At 41.5% G+C, this 23,133-nt stretch overlaps 1 protein-coding gene across 1 annotated transcript in view; it reads left to right on the forward strand.

Moving 5' to 3' along the window:
- LRP2 (LDL receptor related protein 2) overlaps nucleotides 1-23,133 on the forward strand; it is a 144,549-nt gene that overhangs the window by 46,374 nt on the left and 75,042 nt on the right. Inside the window, 16 exon segments of the mRNA XM_083404211.1 lie at nucleotides 1,695-1,823; nucleotides 2,940-3,109; nucleotides 4,322-4,545; nucleotides 5,860-6,066; nucleotides 7,984-8,186; nucleotides 10,041-10,181; nucleotides 10,911-11,114; nucleotides 12,142-12,334; nucleotides 13,960-14,085; nucleotides 14,639-14,769; nucleotides 16,071-16,208; nucleotides 16,450-16,731; nucleotides 17,279-17,518; nucleotides 18,293-18,412; nucleotides 18,803-18,919; nucleotides 20,254-20,631. Of these exon segments, the coding sequence (XP_083260337.1) occupies nucleotides 1,695-1,823; nucleotides 2,940-3,109; nucleotides 4,322-4,545; nucleotides 5,860-6,066; nucleotides 7,984-8,186; nucleotides 10,041-10,181; nucleotides 10,911-11,114; nucleotides 12,142-12,334; nucleotides 13,960-14,085; nucleotides 14,639-14,769; nucleotides 16,071-16,208; nucleotides 16,450-16,731; nucleotides 17,279-17,518; nucleotides 18,293-18,412; nucleotides 18,803-18,919; nucleotides 20,254-20,631 (3,003 nt within the window).

Here is a 23,133-nt window from a genome sequence, read left to right on the forward strand (position 1 = left end):
TCAGACAGCAAACGTAAAGCCATTCACCTGCAAAGTAATCCAATTTCAGTTGTCCTTACAGTTTTTGAGATGGAGGAGTTTAATCTTCTAATGCTGAAAGCCGAGTCCAAATTAGTGTCAATAATCTGATTCTTGCTTGCTCCTGTTATAAATGTTGTGAGATGAGAGAATAAGAGGCACGTCTGGCTTCAAGGTGATTTCTGAAATGTCAGAAGACAAAACTTCGATGATTTGCTTTTTTGTTAAGATTGTAGTGCAGCTGAAAAACCCCTAATAAAAGCACACAATTGTTTTTTAAAAAATTGGTTAGACCTATCCCTTCTGCTAAAGCATGATTTTCTGAAGTCTCTCGTAGCTACAGGCATTGCGGTCCCCATCATTTTAAGAAAGGTGGTTTTCACAAATCACAGAACAAGTTAACTTTGTTGTTGTTTAGTCGTTTAGTCGTGTCCGACTCTTCGTGACCCCATGGACCAGAGCATTCCAGGCACTCCTGTCTTCCACTGCCTCCCGCAGTTTGGTCAGACTCATGTTTGTAGCTTCGAGAACACTGTCCAACCATCTCGTCCTCTGTCGTCCCCTTCTCCTTGTGCCCTCAATCTTTCCTAACATCAGGGACTTTTCCAGGGAGTCCTCTCTTATCATGAGGTGGCCAAAGTATTGGAGCCTCAGCTTCACGATCTGTCCTTCCAGTGAGCACTCAGGGCTAATTTCCTTAAGAATGGATGTGTTTGATCTTCTTGCAGTCCATGGGACTCTCGAGTCTTCTCCAGCACCATAATTCAAAAGCATCAATTCTTCGGCAATCAGCCTTCTTTATGGTCCAGCTCTCACTTCCATACATCACTACTGGGAAAACCATGGCTTTAACTATACAGACCTTTGTTGGCAAGGTGATGTCTCTGCTTTTTAAGATGCTGTCTAGGTTTGCCATCACCTTTCTCCCAAGGAGCAGGCGTCTTTTAATTTCGTGACTGCTGTCACCATCTGCAGTGATCATGGAGCCCAAGAAAGTAAAATCTCTCACTGCCTCCATTTCTTCCAAGTTAACTTACCTCTGATTTAATTTAGAGTTGCTGTGAGTTTTTATTGTAAAATAAGTGGTTGGGATTGGTTTGAATAAGCATTTGAGCATATAAATTGATTTATCTCTTTTTCATTTTGATCAGGGTAGACTGAGCACTGAGGAGTTGTGATTGGCAAAAGGGCACCTAGCTTGTTTCATGGCCGGGCAGTGTTTGAACTTGAAACTTGAAACCAGGGTTCAAAACCAATATTCTACCTGTTGCATTACATGCTGCCTCATATAGTTACTGTGTGCCATCTTTATTAAATGGCAGCCCACATTTTAGCCAAGGCAGCGGTTTTCCAAAGATGGGCATCAGTCTGGGATGAGTTTAAGGAGAATGGAAACTTAATGCAACCACATAGAGGAGCTGGGTGTTGTGGTTGCTGCTGCTTTGTCCTGTGGACCCCTTACTCAAAATACTCTCAGAAGTCTTGGGTATTTTTAGATCCTAAGTTCCTGGAAAATATGGAAGAGGCATGCGTTTATAACATCTGAATCTGATGGGCATCTTTCTATTAGTAAGCAAGCATGTGCATCTGTGTACCTGCAAATAGGCAGAAAGAAAGTGATGAATTCTGTGGACAGAATGTGCTTGGCAATGTTTGCAACCTTGTCTGTGTCACAGACTTCGACGACTGCAAGACGTGGGGCATTTGTGACCAAGTGTGCGAAGACCGCGTTGGCCACCATCGGTGTCACTGTGCAGAAGGTTACGTCTTGGAGCATCACCGCCACTGCCGAGCCAATACCTCATGTAAGCCAGGAGCTCTGGGAGCTGATCTTTCTCCCTTGAGCGATGCTTTGAAAGCTAACATTATCTTGTCATCTCACAGGTGCTTGAAAGGAAAGCCGATTATATGCTTGTGATAAATGGAATGCCCTTGAGTGTAATGCAAGGATGCTTAAAGTTTTGCAAGGCCTCCCAGCACTTTGCTGTCACTGCCTGCACCATTTATTTACCTATTAGCCAGTTGTTGCTGGAAGACCAGGCAGCAAGTCCCCCCAGTATCCTTCACCAAATAATGAAAACAAACAACCCCCCCCCCCCCGCCTTGAAGGATTTCTAAGTGCCATTGATTTAGATGGGAGAGGTTTAAACAAGACCATAGCTCAGTGGCCGAACTTATGGTTTGCATGCAGAAGGTTCCACATTCCATTATTATATCTCCAGAAAGAAATTCCAGTCTGAGCTAGATGCACCAGTTGTATATGGCAGCTTTCTTAAATGTGCATTTATCTCCACAACAGAAATCGGTGATGCTTAAAAGTGCTTTAAATTGGGCAGGTTTGCACACAATGCACATATTTTTAAAGTATGAAAGTCGTCAAAGAGAAACAAATAATTTTTGCCTGGCACTTTATGTGTACTAGTTCATCTTGTCCCAGAGAATGAGACCCAATTTACATGTTACACCAGTTATGTGACTTCTTCCACAATGTGTAACCATATGGGCACTTCTGCGATATAGTTAGTTACCTGTATGAATTGGTGGTGGTGGGATTAGGTCTTGGTTATATATTGACCTAAGAAACAATAGAAAATGAAAAATGTTCTGAATAGGGCTGTGATACGAACCGCATGAATACCTGTTCATCCAAGCAGATAACTGTATAGACCATTATCCAGATAAGCTTGGAATCCTGACTCTCTGTTTCATGTGTAAATTGGGCCTTAATATTGGGGTTGCCATAGAGAACCAGATTCTAGAAAATGTATAGAATAGGTATGCCCGTAAGGTAATATTTTATAGGCTGGTGGTACACACGGTTGTCACAGTTAACTGTTGGCCGTTACCCACCCTTTCTGTAATTTTCTAGCTAATGCCCAACTGCACGAGAAATGGCACATTAACGCCATCTGTTCTTTCAGCTGGAGTTGCCTCAGTTATTTTTTCTAATGGCCGTGATTTGCTGGTTGGAGATGTTCATGGACGCAGTTTTCAGACTCTAGTCCGATCCCGGAACCGTGGAGTCGCCGTCGGCGTGGACTTTCATTTTCAGCTGCGTAGAGTATTTTGGACAGATACAGTGCAAGATAAGGTAGGTTGAAATGTCGAGCAAAATGGCATTTTTGGAGCAGAGGGACCCAAGAGCAGGATGTGTTGATAACTTTTCATTTCTCGGAACAGATGCAGGGCCCTCCTTTGTTTCCCAACAAAAACGAACTTTGAGATGGTTTTATGATAACGACCGCACTTGCAAGCTATGCTCTTACATGTGATTTATCAAACAAAGCACACTATTATGCCATGGTACTATCTTGAGCAACTCTTAATATGATTGGAAATGGAGTCCAAAAACCTAATTAAGAGAAATAGTAGACATTCTTTCAAAACTGAGTGTATTTTTTCCTTTGCAATTTCTTGAAACTTGATCGTTTAAGATGTGAAAGTACTGTGTTCTCCGAGGAGATAAAAATCAAATATTCCTCAAGTATATTACAGATAATTGAGCTCTAGGTAAGAAATATTGACAGTGTGTTGTGCCATGGGCCAATATTTTATTCCATTGCTTTTATGCATTGCTTATATTAAGTTCATATAATCCAAAAGGTGTATTCAGCTTCAAATCCAAATGGTTCAGGAGTAATTACTTTAAAAAGATTGGGAATATGAGTTAAGAAGAACAAGTTGCTTTTTCTCTTGCCTTGCAAATGCCCTTAAAAATATTCTGCTGTCCAGTTACTAAACAAACAAACAAACCTATATTTGGGAGCAGGAAGGATTTGTCTCTCAGAAGAAATTGGTTAGTAGTGATGTGGAGAACATTTGGCTTCATCTGTAGCCCATTCTCTGCATCAAGGGCTCCCAATCTGTGGTCCACAACCTTCACTCCGATGGTCCCTGACATGTCTGTGCATTTGTGATTGAAGATGGGAGATGGCACATCCATCACATTAACTCTTCAGATTGATTTTTAATTGTATTTTTCTTCTTTTATTTTTTATATCGTGTTGTATTTTATCCTGTTCTTGTACTGAACTATGGAATTCAAATTGCTTTACAATAAAATACAGTATATAAGAAATAAAAGAAACATACAGTGAAATACAGTGAAAACCACACTGCATCTAATACATCACGTCACAATTGCTGCAACAGGCAGAAAAACAATTCAAGGGATCTGCCAGGACTCAACAAATTTCAAGTGGTCTGTGCAGACAAAAGTTTGATTGCTGATGCTAGACCTGTATTCAGAGTGGGCTCTAAATGTCCAAAGACCTCACCATTGTAATTCAAACTTTACTTTCAGGTTTTTTCAGTTGGCATTGATGGCTCAGAAATCCACGAAGTTTTAAATGTTTCAGTCGACACACCTGAAAACCTAGCTGTGGACTGGATTAACAACAAGCTCTATATAGTAGAAACCAGTGTCAACAGAATTGATATGGTAAATTTGGATGGCACTAATCGAGTAACTCTTATTGCTGAAAGCTTGGGAAACCCTAGAGGAATAGCTGTCGATCCTACTGTTGGGTAAGTTATAATGCTGAATTAAACAGAATCCCTTCTGTTTGTAAACTGTAAACTTTAAAGCATTTAAAGTTTTTGAAATATCATGGACTGTGGAATAAATAGGAACGGATGATGGTATAGAGCTTTCAGCTCTTGTGTTCTCTTCCTCTTGCAGAATTGCATTATTTTGCTTTACATTCCTTTGTTCACTGCTGTAACGACTGTGTTCCGGTGCAGCAGTACAAGAGTCGTGATAGGAACATTTTGCTGAATCCAAGAGAAGAGGAAGAAATATGGTGCAACTCACTGTGTTTATGTCTGTGGCAGGAGATGGCAGGAACCTTCTTAGTGCAGTGGTACCTCTGGTTATGTACTTAATTCATTCTGGAAGTCCGTTCTTAACCTGAGACTGTTCTTAACCTGAGACAGCACTTTAGCTAATGGGGCCTCCCACTGCTGCTGTGCTGCCGGAGCACGATTTCTGTTCTCATCCTGAAGCAAAGTTCTTAACCCGAGGTACTATTTCTGGGTTAGCGGAGTCTGTAACCTGAAACGGATGTAACCCGAGGTACCACTGTACTTGCTACAGAATCAGTGCCTGGGAAAGATGGGTGTGAACATAGGGAGATAGTGATAATTAGTTATCTCTCACATCAACATGCAGACCATGCATTCAAAGAACATGGCTTCCCTGAAAGAATCATGGGGACCATAATTTACCCTTCACAGAGATACAATTCCCACCGCTCATGAAAAAACTAGAGTTCCCAGGATTCTTTGGAGGAAGCCATGAACTTCAAAGGTATGGTATGTATGTGACCTTACTTAGAAATGTCTTCTTACAAAAAGATTTAGTGTAACTATACATATGTTGATGAGAAAGACAACTTAGTTGATATCTAGCTTGCTCAAGTTTACAAGATCTATCCATCTGACAGACACATCCTTAAAGTTCTGTTGCTTTAGGCAATCTACATTAATCAACTGTGGTTGTAAGTAGATTGGGGCCTTGGTCTCTGTTTGCTGTAGTTAGGCCACTGTATACACTGTATAAGATGCTGGGAATAGTCTTCTCATTGCAATGGTTCTGCATGTGACAGAGGGCATTACTGGGGAGCTCCTCCATGCAGTTTGAGGGACTGATGTGATAAGAATTTGCATTTCTTGGTGGCTGGTGTAACATATACACTTGGTGGCTGGTGTAACATATTCCCATGTGTCCTATCCTGGCCAGTGAGCAGAACGGCTGGTCTGGTGCCACAAGACTATTTCTAGTATTTTTCTGAAGACTGAGGGGCACTCAGTGGATTTTTCTTTTCTTCTTTCCTTTTATAGTTATTTATTTTTCTCAGACTGGGATAGTCTCTCTGGTGACCCGAAAGTGGAAAGAGCCTTCATGGATGGAACAAACCGCCTAGACTTGGTTAAAACAAAATTAGGTTGGCCTGCTGGGATAACTTTGGATATTGTGTCGAAGAGACTTTACTGGGTGGATAGTCGGTTTGATTACATCGAAACTGTAACTTACGATGGACTGCAGAGGTGGGAAGAACTTTTAATCAATATTTTTAGTTGTTAATTTATTTGTACTATCGCTTGTTCCAATGATAATCTTCATAACAGTTTATGAGAGTTGTGTGTTATGGATTGCCATTAAATCCACACAGATGGATAAATATTTGAAACTATATTATGAAACATCTGGGTTTTTTTAGATATTCACCACTGTCCCTGGATCTGTGAGCAACAACAAACCAGGGGGTAGTTAACCTCAGATGTTCTTTGGCTGCAACTCCCATAATTCCTTACCATTAGCCATACTAGCTTGGTCTGATGAGAGCTGTGGTCAAGCAACATCTGAAGGACTCTGCTGGCAACTCCTGGGCTAAATTATTAACAGAAAAGTGGTAGGCTCTCCCTGTTACATGCATTGATAGGAGAGAATAAAGCTAAGAATATTGTGTTGATCCTTAGTATTTCTAGGAGTGCAGAAGGTTATTTCATTGCCCATGTAGATTTGCATATTCTTGGGTAGGGGAAGGGAATGGTTTTGGGGCTTCAAATATTGATCCTGAGATGATTGGTAGGGGAGGGGCAGGGTATCCCTCATGGAAACGTCAATCCCTAAATACTGTACACAACTCTGCGCAACTCTGGATGCCAGGGAGTTGGCACCCACACAGCGCCTTCCGTCCCATTTGCTCCTTTTGTTTACAGGGGAGAACTTAATTTTAAAGTCCTATCTTTGTTTTTCCTTGTAATCTGGACTTTTCAAGGTCATTTGTGAACCAAGAACGCAAATAGAATACTCTCCCCCACCTTTAAGATAAAAAAGCCTGTTACTTACTGCTGCCTGGAGCTTCAGATGTAACATTCCTTCCAGAGAGGAACAGTTTCTAGTTTATTAATATAAAAGTAAATGAGATGCTTCAGTATAAGCAGCATACTTAAGATAACATTAAAAAATGCACTTTTAAGCAAAAGTTTCGATTCGTTTGGCTATAGTACAGCAGCAGTTCTTCTGACACATACAGCTAAAGCACACACCCAAATGCACATTTAAAGTGCACAGCCCCCCCCTCAAGAATTCTGGGAACTGTAGTTTGGTAAGGATGTTGGGAGATTTAGCTCTGTGAAGGAGAAACTGCACTCCCCAGGATCCTTTGGGGGAAGTCACATACTTCAAATGTATGGCAGATGTGCTTTAAATGTTTGGTGTGAATCTGCCAATAGCCTTGCTTCATAATTAATGCCGCAATCAATTTCAAAGTCCATTAAGGCTATCAATAGCTACTAGTCCTGATGGTTGTGCTCACTGTCATCAGATGTCGAGGAAATAAACTATCTTGACTTTTAGAAGCCACCTGAAGGCAGGCCTGTATTGGGAAATTTTTAATGCCTGATGTTTTACAATTTTTTAAAATATGTGCTGTAAGCTGCCCAGAGTGGCTGGGGAAACCCAGCCAGATGGGCGGGGTATAAATAATAAAATTATTATTATTATGAACAGTTGCTGAGAATTTTAGGCATACAGTTGTGTGCCATTGTGTGCATGTTCTGATTGTGGGTTCCCCATAGTCTTCTTTTTCGACACTGTGAGAACAGGATGCCTTTAATCTGATCCAGTAAAACAGTTAAATTGGTTTTATTGGTTTGAGCCCTTTAATTTCTTCCTTATTTTTTTTTTAAAGCTCATCAAGTTGACCACCTCCTTATAACCCTTCCTTGATGTCCTGTTCAGTCTATTCAATTTTACATCATCCCAGTAGTTTTCTCCTCTATGATTTTTCTTCTTTGACCTCAGTGCGCATATTTGTTTATGATTCCGCAAGTCAGTTGCTAAATCCCTTGTGAAGCCACCTTAACCAGAGATGGAATGTAATATTGATCTTGCCTGACTATAAGTCTTCATTTTCAGATTTTGTTAATGAAAAAGAATTCTTTCTGACTCACAAACAGGAGAACAATAGCTCACGGAGGCTCCTTGATTCCTCATCCTTACGGAATAAGCCTTTTTGAACACAATGTGTATTTTACTGACTGGACAAAGATGGCGGTGATGAAAGCTAATAAATTTGAGGACTCTAACCCACAAGTTATTTATCAGTCTTCCTTGCGTCCGTACGGAGTGACAGTCTATCATGCTCTCAGGCAGCCCTATGGTAAGTCAAATGAGGGAGCCAAAGGGAAGTAGCCTCTTTAAAGTGGCCGGAGGTGCGATTGGATGCCATGGATTTGGCTATTAGTTGTGATAAATGTGTTGCATGAATGCTTGGTATGGGTGATGTTCGTTCAGTGCCTTATTCCCTTGAAGCTTTCAAAGAATAAAATACAACAGATGTAAGGCATGTCTGGCTAAACTGCAGCCTAACCATCGACCATGCCATCTGTGACGGATAGGATAAGGCATGTCTGGCTAAACTGCAGCCTTACCATTGACCATGCCATCTGTGACGGATAGGACTTGGAGGCCCTTGGGCTCCCCATTTCCGACGTAACAGAATCTTTGCACTTGTAAGGGAAGAAGGAGCCCAGTGGATATGACAACAGCATGCAGGGCAAGGGATACTTCGTGCATCTAGCAGTTTGGGCTGCATGTGAGCTGTTCTCCTTGTTGGTTTGGTCGCATCCTTGATGTTGAAGGGAGCAGTACTGTCAGCTCTGACATCACTGCACACTTGAGGGACTGTGGTGGTAGATCTCCAGGAGACTTAATTTCAGGCGTCCTGCCAGCTCTCACATCACAGCATAACAAAATAAAAAACTTCCTTCCAGTAGCACCTTAGAGACCAACTAAGTTTGTTATTGGTATGAGCTACATGGAAGCTCATACCAATAACAAACTTAGTTGGTCTCTAAGGTGCTACTGGAAGGAAGTTTTTTATTTTGTTTCAACTATGGCACACCAACATGGCTACCTATCTGTAACATGACAGCATACTTATTTACAGGTTGGCAGCTGGGATAGCACCCTGTCCTATCTTCCAAGTGATAAGTGTTGTTAAAGCTGGCAGTCCTGATGATCTTTTGGGAAAGTCTGTGTATGGCATATCCCTTTACAAGAGGATTTCTAGGCCTCACCCAGCCTCTGAAGTATATATTGGCATGGTGTGTGTGTGTGTGTGTGTGTGTGTGTGTGTGTGTATGTGTATGTTATATATTTCTCTGATGGAAATAGGGACATCCTATTCCATAATAATAATCTGATTATTTATAGTCTGCCCATCTGACTGGGCGGCTTCCAACATATATAAAACATAATAAAATATTAAACAATAAAAAACTTCCCTATACAGGGCTGGTTTCAGATGTCTTCTAAAGGTTGTATAAGTTACTTATCTCTATACCCTCCAACATTTCTCCAGTGAAAATAGGGACATCCTAAGGAAAAGTGGGACATTCCAGGATCATATCAGAAACTGGGGCAGCTTCTGTAAATCTGGGACTGTCCCTGGAAAATAGGGACACTGGGAGGGTCTTGTGTGTATGTGTGTGCAATTTTCTTTTCATTTTTAAAGCGTACTGTTCTAACTACTCTTAAAGGGGAGAGCGGCATTTCCTTATTAGCTGGAATGAATGAATGTGTTTCAGATGAATTAGGTGTGAGACAGCCTCTGATCCCAGAAGTTAAGCAATTCCAGTCCCATTGTTTTCAATAGGAGAGAGGAATGCTTTTAGCTTTCCCTTTTAAACCAATGGGACTTAAATGTACTTGATATATAGAAAGAAAAACTACTTTTGGGGGGGAAAAGTTAGCCAAAATCTGTGAGTCTGCAATATGCTGAGAATCGGTTCAGAAATGCTTAGACGGTTGGGAAATTTGAACAGATTTAACAGGAGTTGACCATGTAAAATGTGTTATAGGAGGCACTCAGCATGAGTAGAGGAAAGCTGATATTTTGTCCCTAATGTTCTGCATGCACTTAGGTAAAAAGTACCAATGAGATTAAAAACATCATGAAAACCTAACATTTGATTTAGTTTGGTAAGGCTGTAACCATATTATTTTTTTCCAGTAAGAAACCCTTGTGGTAGCAATAATGGAGGGTGTGAGCAGATCTGTGTTCTCAGTCACAAAACAGATAATGATGGTCTTGGCTATCGTTGCAAATGCATGTTGGGCTTTGACTTGCATCCTGACGGACGACGTTGCATTGGTAAGGACTCATGCTGACTCTCTTAAGTAATGGTTCTATGGATGGCCGTATTGCTAGCTGGCTTTTCAGTTTCAGTGTGTCCAATCCTCACAGCTGCTGTGCACCATTATGTAGCAGAGTGCATGTGGGACTACTCACATCTCCCCACAGGGGTGTTGTGCATGTTTCCTATGCTTGCCCAAAGTATTCCACGTGGTGGGAACTGTTGTGTTTCAAAGATAGTCCCGTATCTGCAGCCCATCCCAGTTCCTTGGCTTGCATCCTGAATATACTTCTCATTTCAGAAATGATTTGGGCGTGTGATTGGGTTCTGTTGTGATCTAGAGCAGGCAAAGTTCCATTGCTGGGTTTGGCCCTTATTTTATTTATTTATCACGTTTATATTCCACCTTTCTTCCATCACAAATTTCACAACATAGGTTTTTTAGACAGTTTCTGATGGAAGCATTGGCCAGATGAAGGCCTGCTTAGTTTCAGCAAGTTGACAACATCATATGCCTTTAGATTGGGTACTTGTTTAAGTTCATATACATGCTTTGTTGTAATTTTCTGTTCTCCACTTTTCATTTTTAATTGAGTTCATCTTTTCTGGTAGATGTTCTTGCATGAATATTTTCTCCTAATCTCAGTTATGTTTTTAAAAGCATTAACTTCAAGTAAATATTTTTAGGATCATTGGAGCCTTGAAGTAAGGAAGCTGATTTTTTTTGGTGTTCTTTCCCCTAACAGCTGTGCAGCAGTTTCTGCTCTTCTCATCCCAGCTAGCTGTTCGTGGAATCCCATTCAATCTTTCCACCCAGGAGGATGTGATCATCCCTGTGACAGGGACCCCTTCCTATTTTGTTGGGATTGACTTCTACGCCCAGGAGGATACCATCTTCTATTCTGATACCATTAAGGACATAATTTATAAACAAAAAACAGATGGGACAGGTAAGATGCAAATATCTCTGTTTTGATTTCCTCCTCTGCCTATCTTAGCATCTTGAACTGAGCAGGAAAAAATGGGTAATAATCGCTTTTGATCCCATTGATTCAGGCCACAAAGCAAAACTGCTGTTTTGAAAGAGCAAAATAGCTCTTCTCTATAGACTGTCTTATGTAGAATAAAACTGCTGGCCCATACTGTCTGCATTGATTGGGAGCTGCTTTTCAAGGCTCTTAGGCAGGGGTCAGCAAACTTTTTCGGCAGGGGGCTGGTCCACTGTGGACCTTGTGGGAGGCCGGAATATATTTTGAAAAATAATGAACGAATTCCTATGCCCCACAAATAACCCAGAGATGCATTTTAAATAAAAGCACACATTCTTCTCATGTAAAAACACGCTAATTCCCGGACCAACTGTGGGCCGGATTTAGAAGACGATTGGGCTCTTAGGCATGGGTAGGCAGACTAAGGCCCAGGGGGCGGATCTGGCCCAGTCACCTTCTAAATCTAAAATATAGGCCTGAGATGTTTCCCAACTATGGTTCCTCAGTTCCTTTTAACAGGAAATTGAACCTGGGATCTTTTGCATACAGAGACTGTTTTCTACCACTGAGCTAGAGATACGGATTCCATAGAATTCCTATGGAAATGGGAGTGGAAGTTGGAATGGAGCAGTATTCACGATCATTATTATTAGTCTGCAAATGCTATGCTTTAGTCTGCATTGGTTTTGATGTTGCCCTTCCATTGGAATTAATTAATTAGGTTAGTTCTGGCCATAGCAAATAGGTTCTATAACATAGGTTTTAGTGGAAATCAAACTGCAGCAGAACGGAAGCAGCGTTGATTGCAATGAACACAGGATGCAATAGAAATCTACTGCTTACTTCCCCATCCACTGGCCATTCACTTTGGGGATTGCAGAGGGGAAGTGGTTAAACAAATAGTTAACTATTTATCATATAACACTTAAATAGAAAGTTCCCCATTCCCCTTTTGATAAATTATATGTCCATTTTATATGAACACCAGGCAGGGAAATCCTTGTAGCCAACAGAGTGGAAGGAGTTGAAGACTTGGCTTTTGATTGGATCTCCAAGAATATCTACTGGACGGACCCTCCATATAGGAGCATTAGTGTCATGAGATTGGCTGATAAATCGAGAAGAGCTATAGTTCAGAATCTGAATAACCCTCGTTCAATAGTGGTTCATCCTGTTATTGGGTAAGTCTCAGCACTCAGCTGTGTGTTCAGAAATATAACGAGGTAAAGCCCTTCTGCGATGCTGCTGTGTTAGAATGCAGGCAGTGCATCATGTGCTAGAATGATCCTCTGTGTCAATAGACCCCTGCCTGGAAACTTGAATGCTATAGAAACGATTTCTACTGTAACCTGTTTTTCCACATGCAGGATTGCTATTAAAAATGTGGGTATTCAACCATGCCATTCCACCATCTCCATTCTGAAGTGATACCAGGTCCAGGAGGGCTGTACCACATGATATTTATGAAACTGTAGATTGACTCCAACTTTTTTTTTTTTTTACTGTTTGTGTGTGTTTTAAGGGCCATATGGTTTTGTATTTCAAAAATACTTCTTGCTGTTTTCAGTCCAGGAGCCTCCTTTTCCCATCTCAGATATCTTCCCCTTGTTCAGGCATCCCTCCCCCTCCGCCTTGTTGTCCTGGCACCAGTTACAACATCCAGAGCAAAACGCAAGGTGGTACAAAATCAAGACAAAAGGGGTATTCAGCAGAATTATCTATTAAAAAACCAAGAAGCGTTTGTTCTGTGCTCTTTCTTTGGATTGGAACAGAACTCACTGCAGCGTAAGAGTTCCTGTTATCTCCACGGTGTTATCTGTATAAATAACTCTCTTGGAGGAGTGTTAGAGCATGTCTTTCACTTACCTAGTCTCTGATACTCCGTTCTGAGGGCCAAATCCCAGCCTGATGTTTTTGTTCTGTAGAGGAAAAAGAAGTTATTTCAGAATGCAAAGTCCATGTGGAGGTTATTATCGTGGTTATGCGTACTGCCTCTGATGACTGGGGCTCCCTCTCCTGGCACTTGGTTACGCAGCTGGAGTCAGTTCCCATTATCTCTGAGCGAGAGGCTAATTTAAACCTTCTATGAATGCCCTGTAACTTTGATTATACTATGGAGAAACCTTCCTCCTATCTATTTCCTTATTTCCATATTGTTAACTGTTGACAGATCTGTAACAAGAAGTCATAATGTTTTTATTTATTGCTGTTTATCCATAATGGATGGGGAGGGAATGCTCCAGTTCTTAGCAATATGGCTGGCACTTGCTTCTCTATTGAGTTAAACTTTTGTTTTGGTGAAAACTGGTCACTGCTACTGCTATTACTATTATTATTTAGGGTCAAGCTATCCCTAGGTAATTTTTCATGGATTTTCCCTTGCAGCACACTGTACCTCCCTCCCAAAATACTCCTCAGGGTCACAGTGCCCTTTGGAACATCATGGGAAATGGCTCTGTGGGGGGCATAAGGGGAAAAAGAAATAGATGAAAATTTCCTGCCAATCCCTTCCTCCAGTGTAGTCCCCCATGAAATCCACTCAAGGGAAATCTGAATCCAATCCATTATTATCCTTTTATTTATTTAGTGAGTGAGTGAGTGAGTGAGTGTTGAGTTTGTTTTTAAATTTGTCTCCTCTATAAGCGATAGCAAGAACAAGTCTCAGAACATAGTAAGTACTATGTCTAAAAGACCGTTTTTAGTTTGGGGGTTGGGTTTTTGTTGCACTGCAGGTGACAGGCTGGGGAGAAATATCAACATTTTGATGACTATTTGTAGTTTCAGTGCATTTTATTATTATTTCCAGATACATATTTTGGACGGACTGGTTCCGGCCTGCTAAGATCATGAGAGCATGGAGTGATGGATCACATGCCTTACCAATTGTGAACACAACACTTGGCTGGCCTAACGGCTTAGCTATTGATTGGAGGTAAGAAATCAAATCAAAACAAGGATTTTTAAAAGCAGATATTATACAACCATTAACCGGACATTGCAGAAATAATCTTTACACTACAGCAAATGCAGCATCTTCCAGAATGCCGATAGTCAAGTCATTTTCTTGCAAACTACAGATGCTTTTAGTTTGTCACCAAAAGTTGAAATACTTTAGCTGGTAGGGAAGTAAGTTATGAAATGCCATTCCGAACAACAGATTTAAGTTTTCAATTACGGCTGGGCTGAAAGGGTGGGAGAGGGCACCTTAGCCAAAGCTTTGATCTGTAGTGATAGGCACTCCCCCCCCCCCCCCCGTGTTCTCCCTGCCTCAAGGTGTGCTTTGAAAGGAGATTGAAATGGTTCACACCTCCGAAGTGAGGGCATTGCTGAGCCAGAAAGTATTGCCCTCATACTGGATTGACTTATGCAAATGGCTGTGTGGAATCATAATCATTTTATTATTGTTTTTTTAAATTTGTACATCACCCTTTATCTGATGTACTACCTTTCTGTAAAAATTCAAATAAAACTGTCATTTCTTTCAGTTCTTTAAGGCTTTACTGGGTGGATGCCTTCTTTGATAAGATTGAACATAGTACCTTTGATGGGCTGGACAGGAAGACACTGGAACGAATTAATCAGATGACACATCCATTTGGTCTCACTATCTTTGGAGGTCAGTATCTATGTTGAGTCCTCACAGCGGTCCTTCATCTCTCACGGTATGAAAGCCTTTTGGAATATAGTAGGTTGCAATGCATTGAAATGCAGGTTTTCTTGCAAAAGGATTGTTTACAATAGGGATGGGGAACTGGTGGCCTTGCAGGTGTTGTTGTGTCTCCGACTTCCACCAGCCCAAGTCAGCATGTCCCAAAGTGTAAGGGATTGTGGGAGTTGCAGCCCAACAACATCTGGGAGGCTTCAGGTTCCCTTATCTCGGGTTTATGAGGTTTCACTTCTTCATTTGCTTTTGGAATACACACGCAAACAGAAAATGCAGGTTTCAGCCTTGTATCTGACATTGCAAGTGCAGCTTTGGTCATTTTCTGTCTGATTTCCAGTATGTTGTTGTTGTTGGTTGGTTGGGTTTGTTTGTTTTTAATGAGGGAAATAATGTTGGTTCTGAAACTCCGTGCTGTAAAAGCTGTTGTTGTCACTTGCTCATATCACCAAATGTGAACAATGCCATTCACCATGGCCTCTTTCTGGAGCAAGTATGTGGAGAAATAGACTGAACCTCACATCACACATTCATTTTCATGCTGCATCACCCAACTCCCCATGTGAAATTCTACAGTGGTCCAGAGATCACTTTTGCAGTATGGATAGAAGAGAAGAAGAGTTTGCATTTGATATCCTGCTTTATCACTACCCAAAGGAGTCTCAAAGTGGCTAACATTGGATTTGATATCCCGCTTTATCACTACCCGAAGGAGTCTCAAAGCGGCTAACATTCTCCTTCCCCTTCCTCCCCCACAACAAACACTCTGTGAGGTGAGTGGGGCTGAGAGACTTCAGAGAAGTGTGACTGGCCCAAGGTCACCCAGCAGCTGCATGTGGAGGAGCAGAGACGCGAACCTGGTTCACCAGATTACGAGTCTACCACTCTTAACCACTACACCACATTGGCTTTCACTAATTCTGAGGAAAAGTTAAGAATTGACTAGCACCCTAACTTCCTTAAGTGGAGATCGGCTTAATGGAACAAGGCTTTCTTGCCTCCCTCTTCTCTGTACTGCACTTCTACTTTATTCCAGTGTGTTCCTTCCAGTTGGGTGATCCTCTAGAACAGCATGTGGTGGTGGGGCTGCAGCAGAAAAAGTGGAATCCATAAAAAACCCCACCCACCCCCACAAACACGGCTCACAGCCAGTTGGATCCAAACCAGTACATATGCCCAGTCAGCTTTGGCATGTGAATATTCCTGTTGTTCATATATAATAATAACCTCCGTAATGTTTTGGTTGGGTGTTGCAGGTTATGCATATTTCACTGACTGGAGACTTGGCGGAATAGTTCGGGTCCGAAAGTCTGATGGAGGAGAAATGACTATTATTAGGAGGGGAATCAATAATATCATGCACGTGAAAGCATATAATGCTCAGTCTCAAATAGGTAAGCTTATCTATTGTACTTTTTCCAAGGATGTATGTCGAAGCATCTTGATTTGCAGTAGCATTATCTGTTCAACTCCTTTAAACATTTTCACAGATTTCCAAGTTTTTGCCCTTCCATTTTTCAACTTTTACTTTTTGTGTCTCAGGAATCTTTTCCTTCTTCGGGAAAGGGGGTGTTTTGTAAGTGTTTCCATAGTGTTGCAAATCTTCCGAATTAATCTTTCCTTGTGTTTTCGAAGGCAATAACTACTGTAACAGAGCAACAAATCCCAACGGAGACTGCAGCCATTTCTGTTTCCCCGTGCCCAATTTTCAGCGGGTTTGTGGCTGCCCCTATGGAATGAAACTGAGCTCTAACCAGTTGACCTGTGTGGAAGATCCATCCAACGAGCCGCCCACTTTACAGTGTGGTTCATACTCCTTTTCCTGTGGCAATGGCAGGTGTGTACCCAGGTACTATCGATGTGATGGTGTGGATGATTGCCACGACAACAGCGATGAACAGAACTGTGGATCCCTCAGTAAGTATTGTTTGTGTTCCCTTTGCCCCTAATGTCACTTCTTTCGTTCAAAAATTACTCCACCTATTACAGTCCACCTATTGCAACAAATTGGAGAACATAGTGTAAGCCTTCAATACCATTTCTTATTATTTTTTTAAAAAATAGTTTTTATTAATGATTTTTTGTGTTACAAAACAGATAAACAGGGAAAGGTGCATCTATTGTCTCTACTTTCGATCCATAGTCTTTTTGTTTACATTTAGTGAGAGACAATTTTGTCATAGACATCTTGCAGTTGGGGGAAAAAGAGCTTGCATTCTCAGTAAAAATAAATAAATACATAAACAAAGGGCCTACCCACACGATGCTGACACAAACCCCTACACCAGTAATAGGCAATAGAATGAAATACCATTTATGTTACTCAGACCTAATGAGTTTTCTCCCCCTCACCCCCCAAATTGTGTTTTTACATTGAGTGGAACATCTTTGTGTGGTAGCCAGGAAGGCTGGTTTTGGTGGCATTATAACTCAAATCTTCTCAACGTTTTATTTTCTCGTTTAGACAATTCTTGTGCTTCGTCGGCCTTTACCTGCAGAAATGGCCAGTGCATTCCTAACCGTTGGCGATGCGATAAGCACAACGACTGTCTCGATAGTAGCGATGAGCTCCACTGCCCCACGCAGGGCCCCACTTCATGCCCGGAAGCCTTGTTCACCTGTGACAACAGCAAGTGCATTCCCAGAATCTGGCTGTGCGATACAGACAATGACTGTGGTGATGGATCAGATGAAAGAAACTGCAGTAAGCGTTCAAATAGGGAGGATACAGCGCTGTGCTTAGTTTTTCTCAGAAATCTGCTTTTCTGCAACAACAGCCCAAAACCTCTCCTGCCTTTAAAAACCCAAAGCAGTGTCCATGTGAGCCCCATCCAGGCCCTGAACAGCTCCAGATAGTTTAGCTCCAGGGTACCCTAAGCCCCCTCTTCAAAGTAGTTGCTATTATTTCTCTGCAGCTCAGCTTCTACACAGCTCTGGCTACCGTTCTACACAGCTCTGGCTACCGTTGTAAACATGCTTAGTAGGAGTAAGCCTGAAGGCCTGAGGACCCACTGCTAGTGTGCATTGGCAACACTGAGCTAGGAGGACCAGTGGTCTCCTAAGGCAGATTCCTATGTTAGTTCTAAACTAGTTCCAGGGAGATTTTCCTTCTTAGAAAATACATTTAGGATGGTGCTGCACAGAGTGTAGCTCTGTAATATTCTGCATAGTGTGTTAATGCAAAATAGGGCTGTGGGAAAATAGGTACAGCGGTACCTCGGTTCTCGAACATCTCCATTGATGAGCGTTTCAGAACCTGAGCGCTGAAAACCCGGACGTAAATGCTTCCATCGGAAGCAAAACAGCTTCCGCTGTGTGTTTTTCAATTTTCTCAATTGAATTTGCAGGCCACCCTTTGTGCCTCAGTTTTCAAACATTTCGGAACTCGAAAGGTCTTCCGGAACGGATTACGTTTGAGAACTGAGGTACCACTGCATTCTATTAAGTTGGTGTTTTGTTTTTATGCTGTCTTGTTTAGCTTTCACAGAGACATGTGAGCCTGGTCAGTTCCAGTGTCCTGATCACAGGTGCATCGATCCATTTTATGTGTGTGATGGTGACAAGGATTGTGTAGATGGAGCGGATGAACATGATTGCAGTTAAGTATCACCTGCCTCCTCCTTACACTTGACATTTTCATCTTCAGGGCTAGTCACACTTCTCTGAAGTCTCTCAACCTCACTCACCTCACAGAGTGTTTGTTGTGGGGGAGGAAGGGAAAGGAGATTAATGGCCGCTTTGAGACTCCTTCGGGTAGTGATAAAGCGGGGTATCAAATCCAAATTCTTCTTCTTCTTTTTCTTCTTCTTCTTGTACTTCAGGGAAATGCGTGATGCAAGCATTCCTCCTGTCCTCTACAATCCCCAGGGATATATATTTAGCCGTAATCACTGCCTACCATGTTCTCGCTCTTAGTACAATGGCAGAGAAACTGTCCAAAAGCTTGTCACCAAGTGAAACCTGAGATAATCTTTCTTTTTTATTTCAGTTTACAACTGTAGTTCCAATGAGTTTAAATGTGCAAGTGGAGACCAGTGTATCAGCAATTATTACCAATGCGATGGTGTCTTTGACTGCAACGATCACTCAGATGAGGCTGGTTGTCGTAAGTACACAACTGACCCAAGACATTTGGCTGCCTCAGGCAGAACAGCAGATGCCTGTCCTCCCAAGTCAAATTACTTATTACCCAAGTACTTGAGGGAGAAAATCCCATATACACCTCCTTTCCTCCTTGGCAGTAAAAATACATCTGTGATTGATTGACTAACTAGCAATTTGCTGCCCTTTAATGACATCCAAAGTATGCTGCCTGAGGCAGCTGCCTCACTCTCCATAATGACAGGACTGGTCCTGACTATAGGAACAGACAAGGTTCCCTGTTACTAGTGAAATATTATGAAGAATTGAACACGCTGACTGCAGACAAGATGAGATGTCTGCAATAACTCAGCTTGAGGCGCATAATAAAGTGGCATTCTCCAATAATAACATGACATGGGTTAGCTCTCACATGTCTTCTGAATCCAAATTTGAGTCAAGATTTTGTTATACTGAACCGCTTTGTGTATAGTTTTAGAAACAATTCACACATTGAAATCAACAAGAGTTTTCCTAATGGGTTCAATGAGATGTGCATTAAATTACTTTTTTAAAAAATACAGAAAAAAGAAGAAATATCAGCACTACAATGGCAGCAAGAGGGAACGATGTTTGAACAAATGAAAACTACAAAGTATCCATACCGCTTTATATTTTTAAGTGAAAAAAATCTTAAATCAGTTTACAACCGGCATCAAAACAATCCAAGAGAACATTCCAAAATAAAATATTATAGAAGAAAACAAGATACAAAATACACATTAAGAGCAACATAATTAACAGGAAACTTAAAATATCTGAAACATTTAAAGATAAAATAGTACTAAAAGGAAGTGAAATATAGAATGCACATTTAAAACAGCATGCTTAGCAAAGGAATAAAATTAGCAAGAGAAAAACGTCCCGCACTTCAGGCAAAGGCCAGGGGATAGGTGCAAGTTTTTGTATTAAAGCATATCCAAAATGTTTGGTTTTTATATAAGTAAAATTGCTGCTGTCCACAGACATTAAAATGGAATGTGTACTAGTCTCTGATATCTGTGTCTGAAGAAGTGTGCATGCACACGCAAGCTTATACCCAGAACAAACTTAGTTGATCTCTAGGTTGCTACTGGACAATTTTTTAATTTATTTCGACTGTTTCAGACCAATATGGCTACCTATCTGAATATAGTCTCTGATATGTCATTCTGTCATGTCAAGGGTGGTCCTTTTGCAATTCCTCTTAATTTCCAAAAAATTGCTGCCCCTTGTGTCCGAAATGTGTGCCACAGCTCTGCTTGCTTTCCCACCAATGCGTGGACTGTCTCCCACATGCTTCGTATGACTATCTTTCAGCCACGAGGCCACCTGGGATGTGCCATCAGAATGAGTTCCAGTGTCAGTCGGATGGCAACTGTATCCCTGCCAACTGGGAATGTGATGGGCACCCCGACTGCATAGATGGCTCAGATGAGCATCATCGATGCCCCCCCAGGACCTGCCCTCCTTCCCTTTTCCACTGTGACAATGGGAACTGCGTCTACCGTGCTTGGGTCTGTGATGGTGACAACGACTGCCGCGACATGAGTGACGAGAGAGACTGTCCCACTCAGCCTTTCCGGTGCCCCAGCTGGCAGTGGCAATGTCCTGGCCACAGCATGTGTGTAAACCTCAGCAGAGTATGTGACAATCTTGCCGACTGCCCTAATGGAGCCGATGAATCGCCCTTGTGTAGTAAGTTACTTTTTTTTAAGGGGAAATGGAACTGCAAGATGCCTGGATATTGGATGGGGCAGGAAAATCCTAGGAAAATCCAGCCTATTCTATTTTGCAGGGTCATTGTGAAAGGTAAAATGGGAACAGCTATATATGGAATCCTGATCTCCTTAAAGCAAGAGTGGGATACCGACATAATAAATTTAAAAATACATAAAGCTCACAATCAAGTATAATATGCTTGTTTGTACGGTAAACCTGCAACTTAATGTGGGGGTTACGTTCCAGGGTTGGTGCCTAAAGCCAAAATTGAATATAGACAAAGCACATTCAGTTTCTGTCTGCTTTTTAATTTAATTTATTATTATTTTTTGCTATGCACATAAAGTTGAATGTGGACAAGTTAAATGTGCATAAATTGTGGTCTTACTGTATATTAATTGCAATACCTGGAGCCCGCAGTTGCATGGCCCCACCATAACTTGCAGGCCTTTTGCAACTGTGCAAGACTGTATGTTCCTTATTTTCAGCAGTGCTTCGGTTGAGTTTAATATGTTAAATGTGTTTCAAACTTTGCTTATATCCTCAAATACTTGTTAAAATCACTGTCTATGAGATTGGGACATAATCAGTAGTTTCTTTTAATTAAAATTAAATTTCATCCAGTCTTTAATATTTTCTGTACAATTTCTAACTTTTATCTGATAATAATCTCAAAAAATGGCAAGCGGCCAGAAGTCGTGTTTGTGATGATTACTGTCAGTGTTGATTTACACTTAATCCTAACTTCTTTCTTTCTTTCCTCCTTTTTTTCTAATCAATGCACATTCTCAGATGAGCCTCAGCCAGGTATGAGTCTAAAGCATACTAGATTAATATTTTGACACCAAATTGCATTTGTTAACTAAAGGCTTGTTTACAGAAACAGGTATTCCTGAGAAGGTTTCAAAGACTGTGGATTTGGGTTTGGTTTTTCCCCCTGAACCGACAAACTTTATTGAGGGTTGTTGAGTTGAGGAGGGAACTCCAGAATGTGGCAGCCATGTATTCATCCTCAACAGCTCAGCGGACTGCATCATTTCAGATAAATCTCCACTCCTCTCACTTGGGCATCTTCAGAATTCTATGTGTGCATGCAAACGAAGTGCTCTCACATGTACACATGAAACCAGCTACATTTTCCATTCTAACCATGGGCTCTTCTGCCACATCACATATTTCTGTGGGGATTCCCCCAATTTTCAGGATCATTTTGTGGGGTTTGGGGAGGCATTTAACAGGCTGAAGTACAAAACAATCACAGAAAACCCTTGGTATGTGTTCACCATACCCAGTCCTCTCTATCACAGCCACATTAGGAAGAACTTCCTGACAGTAAGAGCTGTTCGACAGTGGAATTTGCTGCCAAGGAGTGTGGTGGAGTCTCCTTCTTTGGAGGTCTTTAAGCAGAGGCTTGATAACCATATGTCAGGAGTGCTCTGATGGTGTTTCCTGCTTGGCAGGGGGTTGGACTCGATGGCCCTTGTGGTCTCTTCCAACCCTATGATTCTATGAAAAGGGTTCAAAGGGGAGCCAAAAGTTCTGTACAGTGGAACCACGGGTTGCAAACGTGATCCATGTGAGAGGCATGTTCGCAACCCGCAGCGCCGCAGGTTGCGATTCAGCACTTCTGCACATGTGCAAGTGCTGAAACTTGGAAGTAACCTGTTCCGGTACTTCTTGGTTCGGCGCATTGCACAACCTGAAAACGCGCAACCTGAAGCGTCTGTAACCCAAGGTACCACTGTACTATCCATATGTTCTTGTTCTCACTTCACTTTGTCTTCAAATTGACACCTTGAGCAACTCAGATTTAAGCTACACCAAACCTGTATTCTTCTCTCCGCATACCTGATTATGTAAAAATAAGCCTCCAATTACCACAATTCCTATTTCTGGTATTAAACCATTCCTTTTTATGTGCTAGTGGTGGGAGAGGGTGGGCAAGCCAAGTTCTTTTTTGAGCTTCTTGCAGCCTACATTTAGACTCCTAAATTGATCCATTTTTGTGTTGTTAAACAGCGGTGGGGAACCTGTGGTCCTCCAGATGTTGCCGGACTCCCCAACTCTCATCAGCCTCAGCCAAGATAGCTGATGGTTAGGAATGATGGGATTTGTAGTCCATCAACATCAGAAGGTCCACAGGTTCACCACCTCTGCTGCTAAAGAAAAAAATGTAGATTTTAGACTTTACACTAGCAAAGTGACCTGCTAGTGTATGAGTATGTCTGAAAGGATCATGAAGTAAAAAGCGAATTATTTTGACTTTGCATCTCGTCATAACATCCAATACCATATTTAACTCAATTAGTTTGTGGGGAGTGGGAGGTGGGGAGAACTCATATAGGCAGCAAAGTATTTGCGGTTCATTTGTGGAAACCATAGCTGGGACTTTGAAGTAATGTTTTCCTCATTATTATTTTTTTAAAAGCTAGGATGGCTTTCTGTCTATCAGTTTCCTTGCTATGCCATTTGAGGATT

Source organism: Podarcis tiliguerta (assembly GCF_965153285.1).
Source record: "Podarcis tiliguerta genome assembly, chromosome: 1".
Taxonomy (NCBI): domain Eukaryota; kingdom Metazoa; phylum Chordata; class Lepidosauria; order Squamata; family Lacertidae; genus Podarcis; species Podarcis tiliguerta.